This window comes from Diachasmimorpha longicaudata, chromosome 1 (genome assembly GCF_034640455.1).
Source record: "Diachasmimorpha longicaudata isolate KC_UGA_2023 chromosome 1, iyDiaLong2, whole genome shotgun sequence".
Classification (NCBI taxonomy): Eukaryota; Metazoa; Arthropoda; class Insecta; order Hymenoptera; family Braconidae; genus Diachasmimorpha; species Diachasmimorpha longicaudata.
Window position 1 is genome coordinate 4,836,070 of NC_087225.1, and position 24,026 is coordinate 4,860,095.

The following is a 24,026-nucleotide window of genomic DNA, read 5'->3' on the forward strand; positions in this document are numbered from 1 at the left end:
CATATGACTCCAAGTTGTCTCGTAGTTCTGATAGAGTTTTTGATCCGTAGAGAATAGTTTTATTGAATTCCTCGTCTTGAATTCCACTAATTACGTACTTGATGACTACCTTCATCTCAATATCCCCATGACTGGCTATTTCGAGGGCACGATACACATATGCCTCGAAGGACTCTTCATTTTTCTTTTTCATTGATCGTAATTGATCATGCGCTTGCATGCTATCAATTTTCTTTTCAAAAGTTTTGATTAACTTTTTTCTAAGTTCTCGCCATGATTTGCCGTGACAATCGTAACACGCGTATAACTTTGCAGTTCCTCTGAGTAATTTTTTCGCATAGATGATTTCCAGTGACTACGTCCAGTTGCACATTTCAGCCATTTCTTCAACATGGATCAACCAACGACGTACATTCTGTGTGCCATCACTACTGAAGGTTTGCATAGCATCTTCCACACCCCGAAACGAAGCAGTCGGCTGTGTAATATAGTTTTTTAAATTCTCTGTTTTTCCCTGTTTTGATTTGCAGTCTACGTCTCGTTCGTTCCTCGCTTTCACTTTCACTTGATTCATCTTCACTGTCTATTTCACTATCTTCTTCAAGTTTTTCGGCTGAAATTTTTTTTCGCAACCGCTCCAGTAACTCAGGTCTCTTGCAATTCTCGCAAAGACATATCTTGGAGATCGTTTTGCGTTTCATCTCTTGCTTCATCAGGCACTTTTTTATCTGTGCCATCTGCTTCTTCTATCTTTGCTCTTGTTGAACCTTTTGCAATATTTTTACCTTTCATCGCTCTTTTCCATCGCAGAATTAATTCTGCCTTGGTTCCTTCTGTTGGAAGTCCCAACACTTGCAATTTCGCTCTGAGGGCCTCCACATCCAAATTTGCCAGCACAGCAAATTTGCCTCGGCTTCGCCTCGGCCCTCATATCACGTACGCCAGTGAATCCGACTTCCTGGCCGTGTGTCGTATACTATTTTTCTTTCTCCCCACCCGAAAGTGCGGTAGACCAGAAATATCTTAATATTTGATAAGTGGTAACGCAATCAACTGAAATAGTATATTTGTAAATTCGTCGTTTGGCTGTTGGTAATGACTGAGCGCCTGCGCGGGATGTTCATGTGTACGGCTATACCATATAATTACACCTCGTGAAGACTAGATTTTTTCTATTTCGATATTGACAACAACATTCTCTCGCCAGTTACATGGGGGCCCGCCCGACTTTTGCAAAACCGAGGCGGCGCCGAGGTTTTTGCTGGTCGGGGCCGGCGAAAAGTGAGAACTGCATTCAAAAAATTTCATATAATTGCTGCAAAAAAAGTGAAATCCAGAAAATGACTATTTATAAATATGTATGATTTTTTTATTTATTTTGCCGATTATTCTCCTTATCACAATCACATCGAGAAATATTAAAAGTACACTGGTTGAAAGTACAGTCCTCAAATCTTAAATAATGCCTTTTCACGGCTAAACTCGTTTCAAGGTGGTTATTATAAACTTGATTGCTTATTATTTTCCCACACGTCGAAGGTAGAATGGTTGGTAGTTCCCTACCGCCGGGTTCATTTTGATTCAAGCATGTTGGTGAGCTTCTCTCATTGTGACTTCGCAAGTCCAAATCTTCAATATTCTTCCTTGTCTTACATGCAGGTGGATCGTCAATGGACTGATTCTTAAACTTCAATTTAATTGGTGGTTTGTTTAGGAATGATGTTCCACTCTTGAATCGATTTTCTTTGAACACTGGTACAGTAAGGGGCTTGTGGTTTGGTGTTCTAAAACCGCTGCTCACAGTTCCACCTGAAAAAGAATTTTGCTACGCATGAAAAATGGCATACAAATTCATTTTATCAGTAAAATAAAAATAGTTCTTTTGCTTACATGGAACTGGGAAATCTTCGTCAAAATCTGACCAATTGAAATCATCATCAAGTGTTTCCCTCTCACGCTCCACCGATACCTGTCCTTTAGTTAATAGTTTTGGTTGAAGATCGGCTCTGACATTTTGAACGACACCATCAAAAATTAATTGTCTATTATACATAGAGTTTTCGACGTAACCTTGTGCAATTATATTAGAACGCCATCTCCCTAGCTGTTTAATCATTTGCATGTTTGCACCAGAATCGGAAAGAAGTGTCGCTGAGGTCTATCTTTTGGTATCAGTATATCTCTTGGCATCTGGGAGTTGGAGATAAGAAGCAATCTCCTCTGGTATTCGTCCTGTTTTATGTCTCCCAATCACTTGGGGAATACATTTTCCTTCTCTATACTGAATGAAAAATCTGTTGCTGAATTTTTCGGGTGGTCTCAGTGAGATATACTTTTTAACAGTGTCGTAGAAGAGACTGCCAATGAGGAATTGCCCAGCATAATCATTCTTTTTTTTTCCAATCGATACCAGAAAACGATTACTGCCCAAGTCTTTCACATCTTCGACCGTAAGATTGGCGATTTCATCGCAATGTAGGCAACCACAAATTACAAATATCATTACGAACTGCCAGGAAAAGAACATGCAATCAAACAAAGAATAATAAATACAATATCGGTCTTGAAAGCAGAATGTAAATTAAAATAATTAATACCTTCATGGCCAAATATTCATCCGGAGATTGTGCATAAATTGCACAATCTGATTCCACTTCAGGACGAAAGCTTTTTTCGGTTTGTAACCCTTGGCGTTGTTTTTTATAAGACTTTTCAAGTTCAAATAATTACTAATATTGATGTTGTCATTCGTATTTAACGTTTTTCGCAGCATAGTCCATATGCTCCATAACGTTGGTGGTTTGAGTTGCGTTTTAAGGTCTTCAAAATAAACGATCAAATTATTTTCCTCGGAGCTGGACAATGCATTTTTATACTCTTAACGCCACTCTTTGTAAGTGTTGTAGACCAATGTGTATCGTTCGGAAGATTTCTTGGGTAGGGTTTCAGATTTTCCAATAATTTTGGCTTCTTCATCAAAACTCCTAAATATTTCCTCCTCGTCCGCAGATCCATCAGATGAAGAATCATCCATTTTAGCACTGGGTCACTCTCTTCGTTCAGAGGCAGTCGACACGGTTTTGGAAAAATCCGAGAAACGAATTTTTTTAAACTAATTATCGTTCCACCAAACTTTCAAACTTGTCAAATCACAGCATTGATTACCTGTCACGTTTTTTCACAGTCCTCGCCTGGAGCGAAAAACGCGTGCCACAAAAGGCGTTGTTCCCGGAGCAAAATTGCGCCGGGAAGACCGCACTTTCGGGTCGGGGGTCAAGAAAAGATAGAGTGTAGTGAAATACCCTGCGGATGACAATTCCAATTTTCACTACGAGATGCAGCGCGAAGATGAAAAGCCCGCTGGAAATACCCTATTTGAGAGAGAACCTGTCTGACCGGACCATCATCCACTATCACGGGGCGAAGCGAAGGGATAGACAGGAATGGGATGTCGTCTAGCTGGCACCGCTCTGCCGAAGAAGGATCAGCTTAACCGTCATTGGCAAAGCGGTGTTTATCGGAGATTCAGTTACCGAAATTGTCAGGGGTATTTTCACAGTAACGCTCGTTCCGGGATCTCTTCACTTCGTCGAACGGCTCCAACCAGGACCTCTCGAATGTGGAAAAAATGTATTGCTTGAGAACGAGCCTTAAGGACGAGTCAGCTCATATCATCTCTAACATTGTGATTTCCGACGACTCATTCACCTTAGCCTACTCGCTGCGCCAGTTTTTTCCTTTCGTCCCAGCTCTAGCGCTTGCTCAACCTACCGAACATGACTGCGCACAGTGCTAGGCAGCTGAACACCTCGTTCATGACGGTTACCGTGGTGTTGAATGTGCAAGGGTGCCCATCGCTCATTGGCACGAGACCCTGGTCTACACGGTAACTCAACGGCTCAGCTCGAAGCTTCACCGCTTTAAACGACTTTCTTACAGATAGGGCGAGGACCATGGAGAACATGAACACCAATGCGCCCTCTTGCTGCCGCGCTCAGATTTCTCAACCTCCAGAATGCAGTTCGGCAAAACCGCCTTTATGGGCTAAGGTGCACTATGGAACTACTTCACTCAGCGCTGAATTCCGCTCTATCGGGAAGACAATGTACCCGAACTCCGTATGCGAGACGGAGAACTACCTATCGTCCTGCTCATCGTTCCGCCAGCTCTCGGTGCCCGCTCGTACGCAGGTAGTAGAGCGTAGCTACCTCTACTACAATTGCTTCGGACCGCCCTTGGCCAAAGATTGCAGATTTAAGACAAGGTGTCAGCTCTCTGGAGAACTATACCACTAGATGTTGCTGTCAATGGGCCAGGGATACATTCAACCCCTCAAGTTCCTGCTCCAGCTATACCCGCTCAATGCTCAGCTTCGACGCAAGGCATATCGATGGTAACGTACTCCTACGAGAACGGACTGCCTGCCATAACCACCATCACGTCTACACACTCCACGTGAGCAGAAGGAAGCTCACCTACGCTGACAGCCCTCTCATGTTCAGTTCATCCGCTCGGTTCCGGAACAGCTCAAGACTTCCGTCATGGCGTGCTCCTGGCCAATAGTCTGACGTACCTAGTGCGTCCGAACCCACCGGCTCATCAAATCTGTCTGCTCATCGACTGGGGATCGGTAATTTTCATGATTTTTATGATGAGGTTCTTAATAATCTGACTCGAGTCTCCGGACTGCTTATCAGGTCAGTTCAACGCCAAATCATGGTGGAGAGTTGAATTTCCGGAACGTCCTGTATTCGGCTCAGGGCAAGCGGGCGTCATCAGGGCAAGCAGCGAGATCACAAAGCTCAACTCGGTATTTAACGGCGCAACACAAGACCAACTCAAGACGGATGCTCAATAATATCATCCATACTGAGACAAAGCTCTAGAAGAACATCTCTGATGTCCTCTTAACTACTCTTCACTCGGCTGGACAAACTCATCTTTATGCTGGACATCACCATCATAGCGCGTCAAATCCAAGGACATCAGGGCGATTGGCCGTCTTACAAAATACCCTGGACTGACTCAACTGAGCACATCACAACGTATCAACTCACCATGGTCACGTATGGGACCAGATCAGCTCTGTTCCTTTCTGTACGTGTGCTTAGTCAGCTCCTGAAGGATAAAAGAGAGGTATCCTTTTGCATTACACTTCTCATGAAAGAACGATATCTGTGGAAGAGCTGACTTGGATGAGGAGTTGCTCAAAATAGCTCACCCGGTGGTGCGGCTCTCCCTGCCAGGCGGCTTCCCGCGAGTGAAGTGGCACTCGCACAGCTCGAATATGCTCATTCCCCTCTCACCAGGCCGTACTTCTGACGGGTAGCGATCCATCGAGGACGTGCTCACCACGATCTTAAGGGTTTCATGGTGCTCAGACGCCGACCGCTTCGAGTTCTCCATCACTCAGCCTGAAATCCGCGCTATGTCGAAGAGGACCATGCTATCAGAAACTGTTCAGCTTTTCAACCCGCTCCGCTTCCTGGCCGCAGTGGTTATACGGGCCAATATCTTACGCCAAATACGATGGATCGAGAAATTAGTACGGAAGGAACCAGTTTGCTCCACAATGGCGCATTAATACCATCAATTTCGGGAGGAGCTCACTCAGTTATCGGAGGTCATCATCTCGAGGTGGCTAGGACTGCTCACAGGATACGAGGTGGATGTCCACGTATTTTCCGATGCTTCTCGAATGGTGATATTAGCCGTAGTGTAGTCGCAAAGTGTTCAACGGACCACAGCCTGCTCGTATCGCTCTGGCTTGCTCCAAAACGAAGATGGCTTCGCTCATACAGCTGACAATCCCACGCCTCAACGTCACTGCAGCTCTTCTCCTTGCTAAGCTCACCGCCTATGGACAGGATCAACTCAACCTTAGGAATTCCTAAGCCTCCTCCGTCCTCTGGACAGACTGTTTGGTCACGCTTACGTGGATTAGCTCGCGGTTAGGGTTCTCTAAGCCGCTGTAGTGAAGGTGCCTCATTTCTGCACTGGACTCTTCAACACCTGTCTGCAGTGCGGGGGTTTCTTCACAGTGTGGAAAGTTGGCACACTCCATGCACTCCTAAGAGAAATGAATGAGAATGAGTCACACCCCACATTTCATCATCCCATTTAACTCTTGCCGATAGTTGCTAAATTTTTTAAAAAGGTCCTTCACAAGTTCCTCGCAGCCACAGTTCTTCTGAGGACCACATATCTGCCCATCTATACAGCTTTTTACCTGGAGGCTGCACGAGAGATGCGATAGTAGAGCCGCGTCAATTAGTCAATCGTGATATCGCCAAGAAGAACATCTGTGCACCCTGGTTTGACATCTCAAAAGGCTCTGACAATGTTTGATGGCCGCTAGTTCTCCATCTTGTGGGACATTGTCCGAAGAACGTATTTAGAGTGGCGAAGAGGTTTCTAAACCGCCCTCTATGGACTCTCCACACGTATTAGTCCTCGGTACCTCTGGCTGGAACGTTATCGTCAGTGATTTCCTCAAGAACTTCGAGCAAAACTTCTTCGATATCGAAATCGCCTACACCGATGACCTTCTATTCGTAATATCAGAGGACACGGCAGTAGTAAGTGGCCACGATCGGCGAATTTATTCCTAGAATTGCCACCTCCGTTCCCCCAACACAATTTTTTCGAAACGTGTCCGAGCAGGTTTTCCCTTTGTTGGTATGTCCTTTAAAGAAAACCGCGATGTGCTGGTGGGCCCCCTGCCGTGAGGGTCCCAAAAAAAAGCTTTATGGTGGCCAGAAAGTGGATGATGGTTGGGTGGTAAGGGTCACATGGTTCAGAAAATGTACAAACAGGGGTGGAAAATGAATGGTGCGGGAAGTGCGGGTTAAATGTGTGGATCATGCAATAATTATATGATAAATAATTTATCGACGTATAATATATAAATTATTTATTCAGAAACTATTCTTATATGGGGGCTGATACATACTATGATTTATTGACAAAAATTGGATAATTAGGATTAATATTACTATTATTACTAGTCTTATTATTATTGCTATTATTACTATCAAATTAGTGTAGAAAGAATAATTTTTCAAAGAACGTTAATTACAATGCAAAGTACCTTCGCCAGACAAGTTCTGGAAAGGTTTAATTAAATTTCTATCAAAAGATTTTCACAAAAATTCGACCGTTACGATTTGTATTTGAATTAAGGATTTATGGAAGGACTGTAAAGACCGATCATTGGACAACGAGTGAAGCACAGCAAGGCCGTACTGCCCACACACATCAGACGATATATCTCGGAGTCTTTTCTGGCTTAATTCATATGCATTACCATTTCGTTTAAAGCGCTGAGATATTTTTGTATAGGCGGGCGGCAGTCCGAAGCTGCCAGAATAGATTCCTCGCCTATTTCAACAGAGGTAAACAGAAACCCATGGGCTTCGAGAGTGATTATGGTTGTCGGTGATGATGATGATAACATAGAGACGAGGTCATGTCCACGGGACCCTGTCGGCATGGTAGACACCTATAATAGATGCACCTGTATGCGGTAGTACTTCCAGGAGTTCAAGGGTATTCATAGAACGATGGTAAGCTGGCAAATTGGTGTGGAACTCGTTCAGCAGGCTAGATGCAACTAATGCGATGTTATACTGAGCCTCCACTAAGTAGTCTTTTATTTTCATCCACTATAGTCGACAATAACCTACCTTGTCGAATCAATTTCTAGCAAATTGTCATATTCGGCATGAAACGGACAATTTCCATTTCGCTCTGGTGCTTTATTGAAGCGAACTTCAATACGAACACTTGCACTTTTTGCCAGATTCCAATGGATGGCTGAACATGCAGATAAGGCGGAGGTCAGATCGAACGCTAATAAACAAAATCCATCGGAACTGTCCAGACGAGAAATGTTATTTCCATGGTCGCTAAAATGTGTTCCAATTCCGGCAAATAGGGTGTTGAGTGCTTCCACATTTAGGCAGCCGGTAGAAATGAAACTTGGCTGAAGAAGTTTCGTCGATACTGGACCTCCATCGATATTCAGACAAGAAAAGTTTCTCTCCAAATTTGGAAAGTTGAAATCGATCCGTTGAAACTAGCATTTTCAACAAATCCCAGTATGACTCTTTTAGACGGCTGGCCCAAAATCGCATTGACGATTGTCTCTACCATAATCCCATTATAGAAAACAAAAGATTTAACCTCAACCCGTGTCAAAGGATATTTCGCAGTTGTCCGTGGAAGTCTTTTAGCGTGAGCTATCAAAATTGCAGCGCAGAATTTCACACCACGAACAATCAAGGAGGCTTCTGCTATGTTTAACTTATAATTCTGCGTACTATCGTCCATAAGACATTTGCGTTGATAAGACGAACACGTACCTCAACACCGTTCGTCTAAAACTTATCTTGATTGAAATCGTCACAATTTAAATATCCCAGAAGATCAAATAGTTTTCCATCTTCAATAAATGCCTGACGTGAAGCAAGCGCATCGTTTTTTGTCCCATCGTCTGCCACTACAGCAACAGAATTCATTGCGCCATAACTCTCAGTAGTCCAAAAAACCATGCCAAGATATGAGGACTTTGCATCTGCTCCATAGTTCAGTAGTGCTTCAATATATGCTCTATAGGTGGACAGATTATTTGGAGGAGTAACAACTTTTTGATTGAAATATACATCCACTTGATTAAACATTGAATGTAAAAAAAAAATTCACAGTGCCAACACAGTCTCCAAGAGCAGCAGTGCAATCGGTTTTCAAGATTCTGGCTCTAGCTTTGAACATGGTATGTGCCAAATAAATATATTCGTCTCCATGACCTGATACAATGAATGCAATTGGGGCATCGTCCGAGGGCGGACATACAAGAATCTCATACACAAATTGAGAATTTTCAATACCTGTTTGGGCAGGTGGAATAGTGAATAGCTCCAGTTCTGACTTCACACACGAAGAAAAGTGCGAATGGAGAGACGACATGATGACTAGTTGAAAATATCGTACAAAATATATTTTTAAGTTTCGTTCTCGATGATAGTTATATGTAGTCATGCTTGTCATGCTCACACCACAACGTTTTCAAGTAAAATAAGGATTCAAATCCGCCGCCTCCCCCACTAGGCGTCCTCTCTAGGCTAACTTCATATTGTTTCGTTGCGCTAACGCGTTAACACGTTTTCTTAACTTATTGTAACGAAAAAATAGTTTAGGTCAATAAAAAATGCAAGATCGTAAAAGAAAATGATCCCGATCGAGATCAGAATCAAGATCAAGATCAAAAAAGAGTAATCGTAAAGAAAAAGATAACAAAAAATACGATCAATTGCAAAGTCAGATTTCTAACTTCACAAAGGTTGTGGAATCTTTGGTGAACTCTCAAAAAGAGAAAAATTCCAGTAACCAGTCACTCTATAACTCCACACGACTCTAGCAGGGGGTTTTTTCTCAAGTTGTGAAGTTCAATAAGAACATTTTTCACTTCATACACAACAAGTGTCCCCTATCATACTTTTTCTTCACTTTCTTTTCTTTTCTCTTTATCCTTACAGTTAAGGATAACGAGGAGAATGATAAGAATCTGGAGAATGTTCCACAAGCAGTTGAGGAACCGTCAGATCAATCTGATATTGTCTTGAAGGCTTTAGGAGTTGATTTGAGTGAGAATAAGTTCAAAGAGGTGAAATTTCATCCAGAGCTAAAAAATACATGAGAGAAATGGACAAAACAAGGTCTTCCTGGCAAGAACAAAAGAGAAATCTTGGAATTGTATAACAGGAAGGCAGAGCTTTACGTAGAGGCCCCTAAACTCAACTTGGAGATCGTTCCAATGCTGACTGACATTACTAAAAAGCGAGGCCAGCATTTCCTGGAGACTCAGAACTATGTAGGCACAGCTTTGGCAGCATTAGGGGCTGCAGTTTCCATGATTATCGACTCTCCACAAGATGGAGTCGATGAGGACGTGCTTACAGATTATCTCAGCCATGCTGGTCAGATGATGTCAGACGTAGTTCGCCAACAATCTATAGCTCGTAAATCGGTCACTACACCCCAAATGACCAAAAGTATTAAACCAACTGTGGAGGAGATGATTTCCGACGAATGGTTATAAGGAGACAATCTTATAGAGAAGGTGAAAGGTGCTAAGGACATTGAAAAAACCTGTGCACAAATTAAAGACAAATCCAAATAAGATTCCTTCAAGCCTCTGTGGAAACTCCAAATACCCGTCTGCAGACTTCAAGCAGACGGGTCAATTACAGAACCGTCGTCCCTTCAAATGGAAGAGGAAACCTTTCCAAAGAAACTACCAGACTTCGTACCAGAACTCAACATAGGGTTCAACTCAGACCAAGACAACTCCTCAGACGACGAGCCAATCTTTATCCAAGAAATAAAACAGGTAAAGAAGATAGCAGGTAGATTACATGACTTCCAACGTGAATGGCAAAAAATTACAGATGATAAATTCATCTGAAATTGTCTAGAAGGATATAAAATTCCTTTTATACAAATGCCAATAGAAGAAACATCAACGAGAAAACAAAGTTTCTCTAGCAAGAAAGAAAAAATAATTGAGGTAGAAATAAATAAATTATTAATGAAAGGTGAAATTGAGGAATGTCTCCCATGTGAAGACCAATTCATTTCACCTTTTTTCCTGAAACTGATGGGTCTCTTCGTTTTATTTTTAATTTGAAAAAATTAAACAAGTATATAAGCCCTCTACATTTCCAATTAGAGGAAATTAAGGTTGCTTTGGGTTTGGTTTCTAGAAAAGTTTTCATGGGTTCAGTAGATTTAAAAGATGCCTATTTCGTTGTACCAATAGTAGAAGAATATAGAAGATTCCTGAGAGTTAAATTCCAGAAAAAACTCTTCCAATTTTGCTGTTTACCCTTTGGACTATCAATTAGTCCATATATTTTTATGAAAATTATGAAACCCATTACAAATTTTTAGGATTTATTATTGATTCTATGAATTTAACACTGAATCTTCCGGATAGAAAGAAAAATCAAATAGTGGGTCTATGTAACCACTTCAAGCTGAGCAATAACTCCAAAATCAGAGATTTTGGTAAGTTTCTTGGTGTATTGGCAACAGCATGTCCCGCAGCGGCATATCGTCTAATCCATAAAAGAAAACTGGAATGAGAGAAATTTCTGGCCTTAAAAATGAATGGAGGAGCTTATGAAAACAAAATTGTTATTAGAGAAAAATCGAGAGAAAACATTGATTGGTGGAAGAAAAATGTATTAATTAGTTCGAATCCAATCAGAACACAAAATTATGTTCGTGAAATTTTCTCTGATTCTTCCTTAACGGGCTGGGGTTCATTTTATGATGGACAGAGTACTTTTAGGTTTTGGGGTGTAGAGGAAACGAAAAAATACATCAATTTCCTTGAATTACAGGCAGCCTTTTTTGCCTTGAAGTGTTTTGCTTCTGATCTATCCGAATGTGAAGTATTGCTTCGATTGGACAACCCTACGGCCATTGCGTATGTAAACAAAGTTGGTGATATCCAATATCTTCACCTCAGTGAGCTTTCACAAAAAATATGGAAGTGGTGTGAAGAAAAAGAAATTTGGATAAGAGCTTCTGACATCCCATCAGCCGATAATGTGGAGGCAGACGCAGCTTTTCGACATTCAAACATTGATACAGAATGAGAACTCTCCGCTGAGAGTTTTACGCAAATCGAAAATGAATTTGGTCCATTCTCGATTGATTTATTTGCGACTAGACTGAATAGAAAATGTCAGAGATATTATTCTCGACTACCTGATCCGGAAGCAGAAGCTGTGGACGCCTTCACAAAATCATGGCAATCAGAAAATCTTTATCGATTTCCCCCCTTTTCTATCATTCTTAGAACTCTCAGAAAGATCATGAATGATAAAACAGAAGGAGTGTTAGTGGTACCAATGTAGTCCACCCAACCATGGTACCCTTTATTTACCTCACTCCTCAGTGGGACGCCAATCATACTGAAACCTGACCACTCTCTTTCAATTTCTCCTTGCAGTCAATCACATCCACTGTCATCCGACCTTTCCCTGCTGACAGGCAAGTTGTCGGCTCAGCTTTCATAGGGAGAGATGTCCATGAAGACTCAATAGAAACCATGTTAAATTCAATTGCTGCATCATCCCATAAGCAATATAAAAGCGCTTTGAAAGCATGGTGGAACTACGTGCATACAAATGAATTAGATTTGTTTAATTCCAAATCACCGGAGATTGTTAGTTTTCTAAATAAAAAATTCAAAAGTGGAGTAAGTCATGGTACCATAAACACTTTTCGCTCAGCTATTTCTCTCATTTCGGTTCAAGATATACATAGCGATGGATTAGTTCCTAGATTTTAAAAGGAGTTTTCAGAGAAAAGCCAGGTAAATCTAGATATTCTACCGCTTGGGACGTGACTCCAGTGTTAAATTATCTTGAAAAACTTCATCCTCTCATTATTTTAAAATTAAAAGAGATAGTAGAGAACCTATATCTATATAGAACCTAGATAGAGCCAACCTTGCCGATAAAGATCCTTCACACAAGAGCTTGGCGTTTGTGAAGCTGTGTACTCGCCTCCGAAATGCCAACATACCAGCTCCTTTATCAGAGAAGTCCAATGCGTTTTGGGGACCGTCACAGCCTGAGCCCCCCCCCCCCGCGAGTCGACGTCCTTCTCAAAGAATATATCAACAAAGGGAAAACCCGCACGACCGTGTCCGGACAAAAGGTAGAGAGGGGGGAAATGCTCGGAAAACAATTCGCAATCCGGCACACTTACTACTCATACGCTTAAAAGTTTATGTTCTATTTAAGTACTTATTCTGTAGAAATGTTGATTTCAAAATATTTATGTGCGCAGTTTTTGTTTGATAGTTCGTTAATTTTATCACTGCATTACGCTTGTTTGTAACTTTATGTATCTTATATGGCTGTAGATAGTTCGCATCCACTTCACAGTTCTCAGCATCATTAATTAAAAATACCCAATCCCCCGGCTGGGAATGTCATTGATTCATAGCTCTATCATAATACAACTTAAATCTAAATGTTGTAAAATTAACGTTATCTGCTGCGTTTAACTGTGTGGTACGTGACATATTCACTAAATCGCTTAAATAATCTGTATATACTGGTGTTCTTTCTTTCACGACGCTAGATGGAATGCGTGCTATCTTAGCAAAAACTGATTCATGAAACCCAAGAGAAAGAAGCAATTCATAAATGAATTGACAGAATTTCATAAATGAGTAATGAAATGAGCAGTAATGAAAGAAGCAATTCATAAATGAATTGCTTCTTTCATTACTGTCAGACATGAGTCCAGGATAGTCAACAATTACATATATCGATTCACGCCTGCATCTAATTTGTAGCACCCCTTAAACAAACCAGTACGAAATATTTGGTGTCTTAACAGAAATTATCTTCTATCGATTGGAATAAATGCATAGTTTCTCACCTTTTTTCAGCTAAAATACTCCAGCCATGTCCCACAAGCATACAGAACCCCATCGATGGTGCATACAAGACTCGCTCGGCGATGACGAAACCAACGGGGAAAAATAAATTTGAAGCCGGCAGAAATGGCAACGTTAAAAGTGATAAGCTCATTACTATTATCACAGACACTTGACGATTATGGGTGAACACAGCGGTTAAAAATAATCCGAATACCAAACCGTGAGCGGCCAGCGTCCACAAATTCCGGTGATCCAAAATACTCTCAATCAACGGGATTGTACCCATGGTCCAATCACAGCACAAATCGTTAGGTAGGAATAGAAGACGCAAATTAACAGCTGCCAAGTAGTTGTACGTGAGTTGCCTTGTTGGGGTCGATGCCGCTGATGCTGGATTGTCAAATCTGGAATTAAACATGGTATTTGTTATGACTTTCGAGGATTAGGACCCATCCACAGTTGTAGGTGGCGGATTCCCTAGTATCAGTGCAAAACTTCATCATACAAATAATACATCCGAGAGAAGTGGACTCGTCCTGTTTATAGATACAATCAGAAGTGTGTTGTTCTTATAATTAATATTTTTTAATGAAATGCATTCACTCAATCGTTGCCGTAGTGAGACAGTGAAGTGGAGTCATTATTTAGAGAGTAATAATTGCAACAATATCATGTTTCTATGAACGTATATATACAGGAGTTCTACTGCACATTACTAGTAATTGTACTTGAAAATTTATTTACGGAAGGTGAATATTACTTCGCACAATGAATTGATGAAGCCTGCGGAGATTAAGAAAATTAATGGTGGCTGATATATAGCTCACGTTGGGGCACTTAGCTCATAGACTTCGAGAGATCATTCGAGACATGGTCGAATGAAAGCTGTTCTTTTTTCCGGAAAACGGCATCCCCCCCCCCGTCTATCCATCTGTTTAATGTGCAGCCATGTTGGAGGGATTGAGCCACAAGTTACATATTCGTCTCAATGGTGGGAGATTTTTCTTTCATGGAAACCATTTTAATCGGAAATTGCGGACTGTCATTTTATAGTTCAGGTATTACATAATTTTTGCTGCTCATACAGGGTCATTTATATGATCCTGCTGGGACTGCACCGGCATGTTTTGGGGGTGATTTGGAACCGAAAAGTCATTTTCCACTTTTCGCGCCAATGGGGCGCGAGCATTGCGCGGCTCTACGTCCGTGTGCCGCGGGTAAGCGGTGTGCGTGCTTCCCCTTCTCCACGGACGGACGTTCCATTCCGTGCCAATTTCAAGACAATCCTTTCGGGGAGGGGAGGGGGAAATAATAATAAACGCGTTAAATAATAAACGCGTTTCCTTGATTATCAACTAAACAAATGGATTTACGGCCTTTTGTCATAATGTAGGATTCGGGGTAGATTTAGTTCAAGGAAATATCCCAATCTAACCACAGACGAATAATAATTAAATAATATATTTATTCGCCGTAGCGTTAGTCAGAGTTACAGAGTTTAATATTGGAGCACAGTAGTTAGATAGATGTTATCAGGTGAGACACTGATAGCCAACTGGCTTGTGTCCACTGGATATGGTTCTATAGTGTTGGGCAAATTCCTCTGGGTGCGTGTGTGTGTGTGTGCTCGCTGTGCTCCTGTGGGCGACTTCAGGTGGTCAGCCCTCAGGCGGTATGTAGCCGCTACAATGAGACATTTTTTGCAGAGAATCAAATTTTCTACAACAAATGTCTCATGGTGGGATCCCGTAAATCCATTTGTTTATTTAATAATTGGATTTCAAATTTAAACAAAAATCCGCGATTAATTAATAAACCAAGACATTTTCGCGATTTTTGCATAAGATAATGTTTGAGATAGCGACGAGTATGCGGTGCCGATTTGGGATCAGTGGGAAAAATAAAAAGACACAAGACACGTTAGACTATTGGGGGATGCACTGTTTAATTTATTATAAATAATTTGAGGCGTAACCTCGCGTCTTTGAAAGAATTTTACAGTTAAAGTTTGTTAATTTCAATTCACGCACTGCTGGTGATATACTAGAACAGTTATAGAGTACGCGATTGAAAATTGAGGTTTTCTTGGAGATATTTGATTGAGATATAGCTACAAACACTTGAACGTCTGTGGTTCGTCAACGCTGTAGATGAACTGAGGGTCAGAAACGTCCATTGGGAGTACGAGTCTTAGCGCGTGGTGATTTTCTCATCCCTCTATAGGGTGATTAGAAAAACTATTTGAATTAAGTTTTCTGGAATGTTCAAGAATATTCACTGGAGAATTGGGTGATCTTTCTCTCTCTTTTAAACAGATAATTAATGTTTAAAATAGGATTCCTGGCAAAAAAACCGTCTTGACAAAATGTTGTAAACCCATTTGTTTACAAGATAATTGTCAAAACGTCTTTTTTGGTGGAAAAATCCCGAAAATCATGGGCATCCCCCCGCAGCTAATTGTTTAAATGTTAATTATCTCATGATGCAGGAGGCCTAAAGTTTTTTGTCAAGAGATCTTGTTTAAACTAGACATAAAAACGCCCCCCAACTCGACGACAAGTGGTCGATTAATTTCGGATACTTCCGGGGTTCATCGGGTCACTGGTCATCCGTCTCGGTAACGAACTTGAGACCCCCCCCCCCCAAGTCAGTCTTGCACCGTACATTCAACGTATCAATCAACTTTTTGGATCTTTTCGCGTCCTTCAACGACTCTCAACGTTATTTTTGCAACTCAACTATCAACGAATTCACACGGGTTAATTTCAACGAACTTTGTACAATTTTGTATAGTTTTTACAACTGGTGACGAGTAAATACGAAGTTTTCATAAATTAGTATTTTTGTGTCTTCACCTCACCCTCACTACACCTATTCCGATTTTCCGACGCCCGACCACCCAAAAATCACGTTCCTCAACTAAACAGATCATTTTTATTGTAAATTAAATTTACAACAAGAAAGGTCTCTTGACAAAGTCCTGTAAAAGAGCCTCTTATCAAGATAATTAATAATAAACAATCCATGTCAACATTCCCAGGGGATGGCTCGCGATTCCCGCGGAATCCGGATTAATTATGTAATCTAATCACCCCCTCCCCCCCGAAAGGATTGTCTTGAAATTGGCAATGAGTGAGAGAGAAATATCTTTCCCCCTCTATCTTTCTCTCACTAGCGGAATGGAACGTCCGTCCGTGGAGAAGTGGAAGGACGCACACCGCTTACCCGCGGCACACGGACGTAGAGCCGCGCAATGCTCGCGCCCCATTGGCCGTTCTTTTCACCCCCATATCTCGATAGGGGTGCGCCTGAGCGAAAAGTGGAAAAAGACTTTTCGGTTCCAAATCACCCCCAAAACATGCCGGTGCAGTCCCAGCAGGATCATATAAATGACCCTGTATATACGGAATGAGAACGGTCGCCCGATTGACGCCTTGATCCCGCGAATCCGCGCGTAACTGACAGCGGTCGCCCGATTGACGTCGGTTTAAGCGAGCTCCAAGCGAAAGGAACGTCTTCGCATTCTTTCCCGATACTGCGGCGCGCCTGGACGCTAAGTGGGTCGAGGGCGACCACTGAATCTCGCCGGTTCTGACGGGGCATGAGCAATTCCAGTCCTCTCTTCAAGACCGGTGCCTTGCCCCGTCAAGCAACTGTGACCAGGCTGAAGACACAGTCCAGAATTTTATTAAGGACTGTCCGATATATGCACCACAGCGGAAGTGCATCGCGAATATAATCAGGAATCTCTCATGGCCCCCGGGCGGCACAAGCACTAGGGTCGCAGAAGGAGTCATTCGCCGTGTTCGCAGATTTTTGCAGGGAGTGTATGTGGCTGAAGTTTGTGGATGCGTACACGGAAATTAGAAACGTCCACGACGATGAGGGAATGAATGAATGAGACCAACCAGCTCTTGTTGTCCGAGACGAGAGTCTTGAGGCAGGGGCCCGGTAATCTTCTCCGGGTAACCCTGGCCAGTTTGGAGCTATGAATGCGAATTAGAGTCTCCTCTTCTCTTTTCTTTCTGTTTTCTGTTCTATTTCTATCAATCCCAAATACCCTTTTCCACCTTTCACATTCTGGGTGTCAAGCTGACAACAAGGACCACCGCCCCGAGGTTTCCCACGGGGGCTACGCCTGCGTCAGTCACTTGTGGCTCGACTCCGTCACCGTTGCTAAGTATCCTTCGGCCATCTGAACTAGCCGACAATATGGATTTTTCGCAACCCCCTCCGCCCCCCTCCATGGCAGTGGGTAATGACCTAAGTGTTTGAAATGATGTAAGCAGAGTAGATTAATAGGCCATGCGAGGTTTTCGAAAATCCTAACCTGGCAAGGTTGTTTTTATAATGACGCATTGAGGCCACGGACTCTGCTATAACTGCATGGGGTCTCAAGAGCAACAGGAGGTGTCAGGGACTACATCACACATGGATCCACGGTGAAACGACACAAATCAATCCGGGAACATCATCACAGTACAGCACATCGTTGGACAACAACACAAGCGGTTGAGTAGCAGTTTATTATCCTGTATAATAATTATGGCTACTTTCACCGCTGTATTCGTTCATAGGAGATGGCATCATTAACACACAAAGACGATTCAACAATCAGCATCCTGTCAGCAAATCATCTAAACCAGCATCTTGTCAAGATACAACACAAGGTGAATCATCATTAGGTAAGAGGTCAATGACCTCTCACAGTCATCTCGGGGAATCTCAACGACCGGAAGTATACCACCAATTCTACAATCAGCAACCAGAACAATACCACGCGGGTGATCATCGTCAACCGGAGAAAAATAAAATCGGACATCATCCCTATGTTGAAGCCATGCATCACGAAGATCAACAACAATCAGGAAGTTAATAGGTCGATCATCACAGAGATCAACATCAACTAGAATCCTACCAGGTGAACAAGGTGGACACACTCAACGTTTTGGAAGCTCAACAATCCTACCAGCAAGGAGCTCAACTGTTCGTCTTGTCAACGGCAAGGGTCATTGCCCTGAATCACATCGGATACTCAAGACCAACAAGGATCTTCATCGATCAAGGCTCAGAAGTGTCATTGGCATCTGAGCACTTCGTCAATCAATTACGTCTGAAACGGAGGTCACCGTCGGTATCAATCATCAGCATCGGAGAAACTTCATCACGCGTGGGGTTGAGTCGTTCGATTTACAACCGAGACATAATTCTACCGTCCCGGTCAACGTGGAAGTGCACATCCTGAGCAAGCGCATGGCGAAAATACCGCCATTAGCTTGGAAAACGAGGACTCCTCTGAAATTATGGGAAATGCCAGATCGGAAATTCCTACAACCTGGGGCCATCGACATCATCATCGGAGCTGATATCTACGGAACAATGATCTCGGAAAGAATCATGGGAGTTACAGGATCAAAACTCATCGCCCAGCAATCATCCTTTGGTTGGGTAGTCTCGGGCCAGTCTGTTGTACAGGCTGCGCTAATAAGAGGTCACCGAGGGTGACCACAAAGACGATCAATCAACAACTGCTGGACCTCCTGAAAAAATTCTGGATCCAGGGGGAAGTACCGGATACGCCATCTGCAGTTGGGAGCAAGGCTAATATAGAATGCGAGCAGCATTTCATCAAAACTCATCGAAGGGAATTAACGGGACGGTACATTTACTACTCATACGCTTAAAAGTTTATATTCTATTTAATTACTTATTCTGTAGAAATCTTGATTTCAACTTATTTATGTGCGCAGTTTTTGATTGATAGTTCGTTAACCGTACGCTTACCGTTTAAATCGTCGCCAGCCGCCTTAGGGGATACAGCATTGACGGCGATGATACGTCTACAGAAGCTCATCAGGCGACTATCAGCAGATCCAGAGGCTCATACATCCTCCAAGAAATTCATCGAGGAGTATGAGGCCTTGGATCGTATGCAACGGACATCATCGACGTCAAAGCCACGGCAGGCATATTATCTGCCTCATCATGGAATGCTGAGACCGGACAACACGACGACAAAGAGAGTCCTATTCCACGCATTCCATCGATGCTCAACGGGAGTGTCACTCTATGACATTCTCCATTCTAGACCAAAATTACAAACAGAGTGCCCTGACGTCCTCACCTGGCTTCATCGGCATCGCTGGGTATTGGGCGCGAACATCAAGAAAATGTCCCGCCAAATTTGAGTCCATCAGGAAGACTGGGACTATCAACGGATTTGTTAGAAACCGACGAAGGGCAGCTCATCGGTTATCAACTGACAACGGTCACCTACGGCACCAGCTGTGCACCTTGATTGTTTCTTCGGGTGCGAAGCAGCTGGCAGTCAATGAAGGCTATCGATTCCCTCTGGCCCTGCCAACGTTCGCAAAAGGGTGATACGTGGACGATTTTTATGGAGGTGCAAAAGCCGAACGGGAAATAGAGAAGATCATCAGGGAACTACTAGACCTCTACATGGCGGGCGGCATCCCACTACAGAAATGGTACAGCAACGTACCACAATCACTCGGACGGCTCGGAATATCACCGGGATCAGCTCCAACCATCGAATTCGAGGAATCAACGTGAAAGGGGTTAGGACTCTGCTGGCAGCCCCACACAGACACTTTTCACTACAAGGCCAAGAACTTTAATGCGGATATCATCACCAAACGCGTAATCTTGTCTGAGATTGCGCCGATCTACGATCCCTTGGGACTCATCGCGTCGGTAATCGTCACGGCGAAGATCATCATCCAGAAATCATGGCTGCTCAAATTAGACTGGGACGATCCAATTCCAGTAACGCACGTAAAACGGTGGAAACTCTTCAGGGAGGGCCTTCAACAATTAAGCAGCCCCTCAATACCACGATGGCTACATCTTTCGTCAGAAAAGGAAATTCAACTACACGGATTTGCGGAGGCATCGAACCTAGCAATAGGTGCAGCGGTCCATCTTCGAATTTCATCAGCATGATCAGGAGTTACCGTCAGTTTGGTCTGTGCCAAAAACCAACGTGGCACCCCTCAAGATGACCATTCCGCGCTTGGAGCTGACCGCACCAGTCATGGTCACAAATCTAGTCACCTATGTATAACGAACATTGGAACTGGAAAATACGAAATTATATCTATGGAGCCACTCATCGGTAGCCATCACGTGGATCAACGGAGACCCATTTCGGTGCAAGGACTTTGTGCGGAACAGGATTCTCAAGATCCAAGATACCCTGCCTTCTGCTGTGTGGAGTCACATCAACAGAAAGGAGAATCCGGCAGACTGCATATCAAGAGGAATATCACCCAAGGAACTGGAGGAGCATCATCTCTGGTGGACAAGACCACCATGGCTTGTCCAGCCACCAGAACATTGGTTAGCAGCATCAGAGGAGTTATCATTAGATGCGGAACTATCATCAGAAGCGGCAAAGGAAGCAAAGCCGGACATAACCAACTCATATCCACTGCATATTACCGAGGCAGATAGACCGATCAACAGAACATCATCATTAAAAAAGGCATGTCGAGCCACAGCCTGAGAGATTCGACCAGGCTATGGGGGTTCTTTAAATAATACCAACACACGTGAGCATATATGTAAAAATAATAATATGAAATGTAATAATGTTAAACAATAATGAACTACATTCCGTACTCGTTTTCAATTAGAGGACGACCTCTTGCCACCTCGGTTCACACCTAACTGATTTGTCCTCCTCGACTCAGCCTCTGACCCGATCCTACAACGTCACACCGATGACATGTGCCTAGTCCATGAAACAATACTTCCATTCATGCATACCCTCCTTACCCACACACTCTTGAATCTTCAAATCTCATTTTCTTCTCAGTTTACATTACACAGCAAACAAATTCAAGGGGCAGCCCACACCGAGTTCTCCACAACTGGGACCACAGGAACTAGAAGACGCGAGACTGTTCTGGGTTCGATACACCCAACAGCTCTACTTCGGACGGAAAATCAACGTACTGAAGACTGGAAAATCACTGACAGCCAAGCATCGCATGGCAACGCTGATGCCATACTTGGAAAACGACGTCATGCGCATGAGTGGACGTCTTCGAAACTCAAAATTAGATCCAGAAGAGAAAAATCCAATTATGCTCCCACGTCGCTCACCGCTATCATCATTCATCATCGCAGATGCTCATCTGAGGAGCTTCCACGGGCGTACGCTACTTACGTCGGCATACATTTGACAGAAACATTGGATAATAGGAGGGCGAGCACCAGTACGCTCGCACATCGTCAAGTGCGTCAGCTGTGTACGTCATCGAGCCATGAGGGCTCAACAGCTGATGGGACAGCTGCCATCGCGACGAGTGACGCCATCAAGAGTCTTGCTGCACTCAGGATCCGACTTCACCGGCCCAATCGACATCTTGAGGTGGAGAGGCTCAGGGGTAAGTAGAACAATGTACAAGGCGTACATTTGTCTGTTTGTCTCTTTCGCCAACTCATCTGGAACAGGTAATAGACCTTACCGCGGAGAGCTTCATCGCAGCATCTAAAAAATTTTCGTCAAGACGGGGAATCTGCGCCACCCTGACCAGTGACAGGGAACTTAATTTCATCGTGGCACAAAAAGAAATTAGACAACTCATCGACCCGGCATCAAGCGAATCGGCTACCATCACAAACTGGCTAGCAATAAATGGAACGGAATCGAGATTTATCCCGCCCTACTCGCCACACATGGGAGGCAAGTGGAAGGCCTCGGTTAAATCAACCAAATATCACTTGAGGAAGGTTATAGGAACCTCGACCTTGAAGTACGAGAAATTTACGACGCTTCTAACTCAGGTCGAGGCCAGCCTGAACTCGAGACTACTCTGCCCGATCAACAATGACACGCAAGACGCATCGGCACTAACACCGGGTCACGGACAGGCTCAACAGGTGGCAACTCATTACACAGAAGGTTCAGAACTTCTGGGACCATTGGGCACGCGAATGCGTGCACCGATGCCAACCGATCTATCAGTGGAGACAACCAACGAACGTCATCGGGATCTGTTCGTTGGTTCTGATAACGAACGAGCAGGAACCGCCAACAAGATGGCCCTTGGCTCGAGTCATCAGGATCCACCCAGAGCAGGACAACTTGACCAGCGTTGCCACACTCCGGAAAGGAAACAGGGAAACTCAACGGGCAATTCATCGATTGGTACCACTACCAATCAATGATCTACTGGAAGATCAAGGTTAATCATCATGGAAACTATATCGTCACCAAGGGGGTGACGCAGGGCGAGCGGGATGTTCAAAATCTCGCGGTCAACTGCCCCCCGATCTCAACCAATCATCTTTGACCACCGTAACGAGAGGTCACGATGGTCTTCGGGACCGTTAGGGTGGTCAGTATAGTAAACACTAAAAACGATGAAAACGCGATCGAGCCACGACGAAGTGCACGTATTAAAAATATGCCTGTAAGTTCTTATGAGGAAGAACATTGTTATCACACAAGTGCACAATCGGTCATTTCTGATATTCCAAGCTCGTATCAAGAAATTAAAACTTGTAATGATCGATCGAAATGGGAAAGAGCTAGGAAAGAGGAGATTGATTCACTTTTGCAAAATAATACATGAGAAATAATACCCTGCCCAAATAAAAAAAAAACATTATAGATTGTAACTGGATTTTTACCATTAAAAACGATGCTAGTGGAAACAACAAAATATAAAACTAGATTAGTCGCGAGAGGGTTTAGCGAAGAATACTTGTTAGACTACGATGAACCTTTGCATCAGTCGCCTGAATTAGCACTTTTCGATTAATTTTGGCTATTGCTAATAAATTCGATTTATTGATCCATCAAATGGATGTAAAAACCGCTTTCCTCAATGGTATCTGAGAAGAGGCAATTTACATGTGTGTCCCAGAAGGAATAAAAGAAAAAAACAACCATGTATGTAAATTAAATAAAGCATTATATGGTTTGAAATAAGCAGCTCGATGCTGGTTCCAACATTTCAATCAGGCACTCAAAGAACATGGCTTTCAAAATTCCTCTGTTGACCGTTGCTGATATTTCCTAGATCGAGGTCACATCACGAGGAACATTTATGTAATTCTATATGTTGATGATCTTCTCATTGCTACAAGTGAACAAACTACAATGAATAATTTTAAACCATACTTGATGAAACGGTTTCTAATGATAGACATGAATGAAGCAATTTTTTTATTGTGTATTAACATAGAAAGAAAAGAGGGTATAATTACGCTTGATCAGAATAGATATTTACAAAATGTTTTGAAGAAATTTAACATGAGCAATTACAAAGCAGTTAGTACTCCTTTACCTCCGATATTAAATTATACAGCTCTAAATTATGACGAACATAATGAAGCCCCATGTAAAACCCTCATTGATTGTTTAATGCATGCAATGTTGTGTACACGCCCTGATGTGTGCAGCTCTCAACCTATTAAGCAGGTATCAGGGTAAAAATAATCGAGAGCTCTGGCAATGCTTGAAAAGAGTCCTGCGATATATAAAAGGCTCATTAAATGTCAAATTGATTTTCAGGCCACATGATTATAA

General features: G+C 42.9%; 3 protein-coding genes across 3 annotated transcripts in view; 1 reads left to right on the forward strand and 2 right to left on the reverse strand.

The window, feature by feature from the left end:
• The window catches only part of LOC135167684 (uncharacterized), a 37,082-nt gene extending 15,198 nt beyond the window's left edge, over nt 1–21,884 (forward strand). The window contains exon 3 of the mRNA XM_064131146.1: nt 21,303–21,884. Coding sequence (XP_063987216.1) covers nt 21,303–21,884 — 582 coding nt within the window. The remainder of the gene's footprint in view (nt 1–21,302) is intronic.
• Nucleotides 1–24,026, reverse strand: part of LOC135167675 (protein O-mannosyl-transferase Tmtc3) — a 103,940-nt gene that overhangs the window by 28,554 nt on the left and 51,360 nt on the right. The window contains exon 6 of the mRNA XM_064131127.1: nt 13,465–13,869. Within this exon, the coding sequence (XP_063987197.1) occupies nt 13,465–13,869 (405 nt within the window). The remainder of the gene's footprint in view (nt 1–13,464; nt 13,870–24,026) is intronic.
• LOC135167164 (uncharacterized) lies at nt 1,162–2,136 on the reverse strand. The gene is made up of 3 exons (XM_064130056.1): nt 1,891–2,136; nt 1,383–1,809; nt 1,162–1,288 (listed from the first exon to the last, which is right to left on the reverse strand). The coding sequence occupies exons 1-3, from the start codon at nt 2,120–2,122 to the stop codon at nt 1,162–1,164; spliced, it is 786 nt and encodes a 261-aa protein (XP_063986126.1). The 5' UTR covers nt 2,123–2,136.